Source organism: Chenopodium quinoa, unplaced genomic scaffold, assembly GCF_001683475.1.
Source record: "Chenopodium quinoa cultivar QQ74 unplaced genomic scaffold, ASM168347v1, whole genome shotgun sequence".
Classification (NCBI taxonomy): domain Eukaryota; kingdom Viridiplantae; phylum Streptophyta; class Magnoliopsida; order Caryophyllales; family Amaranthaceae; genus Chenopodium; species Chenopodium quinoa.
Window position 1 is genome coordinate 60,892 of NW_018744756.1, and position 4,912 is coordinate 65,803.

Below are 4,912 nucleotides of genomic sequence, written 5' to 3' on the forward strand. Positions count from 1 at the left end.
TCAATGGAACGGAGTGTCCGAATGGAGGAATCGAACCTTGTTAGACATGGTTCGATCAATGAAGGATCTTAGTGAACTCCCTATCTCTTTCTGGGGACATGCGCTACAAACTGCAACACTAACACTAAACAAAGCTCCGTCAAAGGCTGTTGAAAAGACTCCATATGAATTGTGGACTAAGAAACCTCCTAGGTTGTCTTTTCTCAAGATTTGGGGATGCAAAACATATGTCAAGCGATTAATTTTGGACAAACTTCACCCCAAATCGGATAAGTGTTTCTTTGTGGGATATCCAAAAGAAACCAAAGGGTATTACTTCTACAATAAATCCGAGAACAAATTTTTTTTGTTGCTCGTGATGGTGTCTTTTTGGAGAAGGATCACCTTTCCAAAATGACAAGTGGGAGGAAAATCGAACTCGACGAAGTTCGAGAGGACGAGAAACAACGTCAACCTGACAAAACTGACAATCTAGATGCTTTGGAAGCATCTAAGAAGATTGGTCAGAATCAAACTGACAATGAAAATGCTCAACCGATTACCCTTCGTAGGTCGCAACGGCAAAGATACACACCAACGACCTTTGTACCTTTAACTCCCATCTTCATAAATCTTGAAATCTGTGGCTTTTCCTTGCCTTATTTCTCCCGAATCCTATCCAACTTTACATCTTTTTTATTTTCTCTTATCTCATCAAATATTGTCGGTTGAATACTCAGATTCGCAAGTATGCCTGCTGGCACTCCCCATTCTACCACCTCTAGCTTCATTCTCCTCATTTCTCTACATATATAACTTATCCGCCATTATCAAAGTATTCAGTCCATGACTGGTTTTACGACTTAGAGCATCTACGACTATATATCCTTTCCCTTCATGATATTGTATGTCTAAGTCATAATCGGTCGTATATTCTAACCATCTCCTTTGGCGTGAGTTTAAATCCCTTTGAGTGAAAATGTATTTCAAACTCTTATGGTCTGTATAAATTCTACATTTCACCACACACAAGTAGTGTCTCTAAATCATTAGCGCAAATATGATTGCAGCTAATTCTAAGTCATGAGTAGGGTAATTTACCTCATAAGTCTTTAACTGTGTTGATGCATATGCAATCACCTTCCCATTTTGCAAAAGCAACAACCCAAACCATTCTTGGATGCGTCACTATATACATCTGGTAGTGTAAGGACTGGCGCTGTGATTAGCTTTTGTTTCATGAGTTGGAATGCTTCCTCACACTTATCATCCCATTCAAACTTTTTGTCCTTTTTCATTAGAGAGGTCATAGGTTTAGCAATCTTCGAGAAATCTTTCACAAAACGTCTATAATACCCTGCTAAACCTAAGAAACTCCTAACGTCAGACACTGGTTTTGGCGTAGGCCAACCCTTCATCGCCTCAATCTTTGCTGGATCTACTTCTACTCCCTCTTTGGACACAAAATGTCCCAAAAATGCCACTTTCTCTAACCAAAACTCACACTTAGAGAACTTTGCATAAAGCTTGTTTTCCCTTAGTGTTTCCAGAACTTCCTTTAAATGTTCTATATGTTCCTCTTTTCTCTTCAAGTACACCAGTATATCATCTATGAACACTACCATAAACTTGTCCACAAATGGATGAAACACCCTATTCATCAAGTCCATAAAAATTGCTGGAGCATTCGTTAATCCAAATGGCATTACTGTGAACTCATAATGTCCATACCTTGTTCTAAATGCAGTCTTGGAAATATCCTCACCTGCAAATCTAAGTTAATGACATCTAGACCTTAAATCAATCTTAGAGAACACAGTTGCGCCTCTTAACTGGTTAAATAGGTCATCAATCCTTGGTAATGGGTACTTGTTCTTTATGGTGACTTTATTTAACTCCCTATAATCAATACATAACCTCATACTTCCATCTTTCTTATTTACAAATAACACTGGCGCTCCCCATGGTGATGCGCTTGGTCTGATATAACCTCTTTTCTAAAAAATCCTGCAATTGCTCCTTCAACTCACCCATCTCTGCAGGTGCCATTCTATACGGTGCCTTGGAAATTGGTGCTGTTCCTGGAACTAGCTCTATTGTGATCAATATAAATAAATTATATTTAAAGCAAATAAAACACATCACACTCCTATGAAAACTAAGCATGATTCGCTCTTCACTCATGCCCTTCATGAACATGCTTCATCACCTGAAAAGCTTCTCTACACTTATCCCCACTACTCGCCATTAAAAATGGGTCGTCTTAGGGCCAAGGTAAAGACAAAGCCAACAAACATGAAAACACATAATCAGCAAAGCTGAGTACATAATCGTAATAAAAACACACTAACATGCTTTCATCATATCATCACCCAACTTACCGTGTTGCACCTGTTTACAAGCACACAAGACACTCAACACCTAACTAGAAAATAACAAGTCCAATTATTTAGCTTGATTACGCATCGAACGGGTTTCCCCCCTAACCTGCCCCAATAAAAGGGGTACTAACACGGGAGCTAACCGTGAAAGTATAAAATAAACCACTTGTAAGTGGCGGAATTCCGGCGCATAATAAGAAGGAATATACAGCGTCCTGTACTCCCAGTAGAAGTTATGGTTAAATATAAAACCCCATAACTCCCCCCATATGTTCATACTCAAGGTATTTACGTTCCAAGAGTTTTCGAGCGTAATCTCTTTCACTTTACGTTATTTACAAATTATCAGACTTGGTGATGACTCTCAAACACAACACAATCAAACGTAATAAATCATTCAAGCAATCAAACATACCAATTTAATTCTTGAATAATTAGTGACCACATAAATTTAATGTTGAACCCTTTTTAATCTACCTCGGTGTTAAATAACACCTTAAGCGCATAGAGCACTGCAAATTCTATCCCTCGGTGTTAGAAACACCTTAAGTGCACGTAGGCACTGCAATATAATTTATTCCTGTGTACTAAGACACTTAAATAACTCCTTCTTCATTCTTATAGCATTAATAAAAATATTGTGAACCATAATAAAATTCCCTTTTCATATTCCATACCAAATTAAACATTTTTGTTTAATTAAACATGCTCTCTAACATGCCAATAATAAAAGTGTGGTTCATATCCAACATGCCAATATAATTAATTCCAATCACCAATTAACCATATATAATTCATACATCACAAATCATTCATCAACATCAATCCAATCAACAAATTCCAACCATCACCTATCATGATACTACTTGGAAATTGATTAAACAAAAGCCTAGCATGCGTCTACATATTCAAGTAATTACTATGTACGCGAACATACCTTGAATATGATCTCAAAATCGCCACGACTAAATAAAATCACTCACTTGGAAATCTCCTACAAACCAAAATTACAAAGAAGTATTAATACCTCTATCACGCAAATTTCCAGAAATATATTCTGTCTTTAAATCACTCATAAACCCTCTAAAATAATCTGAAATTTAACTTAAAACCCTTACTTTTATTCCCAATTAATGGGTAATTAAAAATCCTTTCAAGAAACTTAATTAAAGCTTATATTTAAAAATTCCAGCATTATTAAAACATCTTAAATTGTTGTAATTATGTTTTAAAGCACCTATTCCAATAATTTAAATCACCTACAATCAAATCCCATCAATAAACATTAATTTAGAAACCTAGGGTTTTCAATTTGGGGCTTTTTAATTCAAAACCAAAATCTGGAAATTTATATACAAAATACTTATTATTAAACATCATAGAATCTCCAAAAAACCCAAAAAACAATAATTAAATTTAGGTAGATTTAATTTAAATAAAAAACAACATAATAATTTTTTATTTTTTTTTGTAAACCACCGGTGCACAACTACCAAGGCTGTCTGCCGCCGCCGCCTGGTGGCTGCTGCTGCCGGCGAGTGCTGGTGGTGGTGGCCGCCGGCCTGTGGTGGTGTGTGGTGGTGATTAAAAAAATAAATAACATAAATTAAAGTTAAGGGGAAGGGGAAAAATTAAGGAGAAAAGAAATTAAGAGGAGAGAGAGAGTTTACCTTTGGGTGCACTCCACCTTAGGCATATGATGGGTATTTATACCCCCTCTCAATCCCTCCTACTTAGAAATTCCTTTACTACCCTTAATGATCCCTTTCCTTGTCAAACTTGTATTTTGACTTTCCATAAATATAATTGACTTTAAAATTTATCTTTTTATAAAATAATATGCCCCAATATTTTTAAATCATGAAATAAAAATATTTTCAAGATTATTAAATAATTTAAAATACACTTTTAGTAAAAATCATTCTTTTTAAATTAATGAAAAACCCTAAATAATTCATTTCGAATTATTTACATACTTTTAAGAAAATACTTATTTAAAATAAAATACGTATAAAAATACGGGGTATTACAAAGCCGGTTAGGAAAAGGAAAAGGAACCACGACGAGGAAAGAAGTTAGGCGGCAGTCGCCGAAGTAAAGAAGCTGTTGGATGCTGGGTTCATTCGGCAATGTTACTTCCCGGATTGGGTTGCAAATGTTGTTCTTGTAAAAAAGCCGAATGGTATCTAGCGCATGTGTGTTGACTACACAAATCTGAACAAGGCATGTCCAAAGGATAGTTACCCACTTCCAAAGATCGACAGTCTGGTTATCTCCACAGCGGTCATGCCTAGATGAGCTTTATGGACGCCTATGCTTTCATCAGATACCCTTGTGGAAGAAAGATCAATAAAAGACGACATTCGTCAGTGATCAAGGGTTATTCTCCTATACAGTGATGCCATTTGGGTTGAAAATTGCGCCTGCTACCTTCCAACAAATGATTAATACAGTCTTCATTAATCAAATTGGGAGGAACTTAGAGGCATACATTGATGACATGATAGCCAAATCCAAGCTACAGACAGATCATCTTACCGACCTCCGAGAAA

At 36.2% G+C, this 4,912-nt stretch overlaps 1 protein-coding gene across 1 annotated transcript; it reads right to left on the minus strand.

Moving 5' to 3' along the window:
• Positions 1 to 1,115: 1,115 nt before the first annotated feature.
• On the minus strand, positions 1,116 to 2,028 carry LOC110703715 (uncharacterized mitochondrial protein AtMg00860-like). The gene is made up of 2 exons (XM_021881500.1): positions 1,923 to 2,028; positions 1,116 to 1,744 (listed from the first exon to the last, which is right to left on the minus strand). Exons 1-2 carry the CDS (start codon positions 2,026 to 2,028, stop codon positions 1,116 to 1,118), a joined length of 735 nt encoding a protein of 244 aa, XP_021737192.1.
• Between the last annotated feature and the right edge of the window lie 2,884 nt (positions 2,029 to 4,912).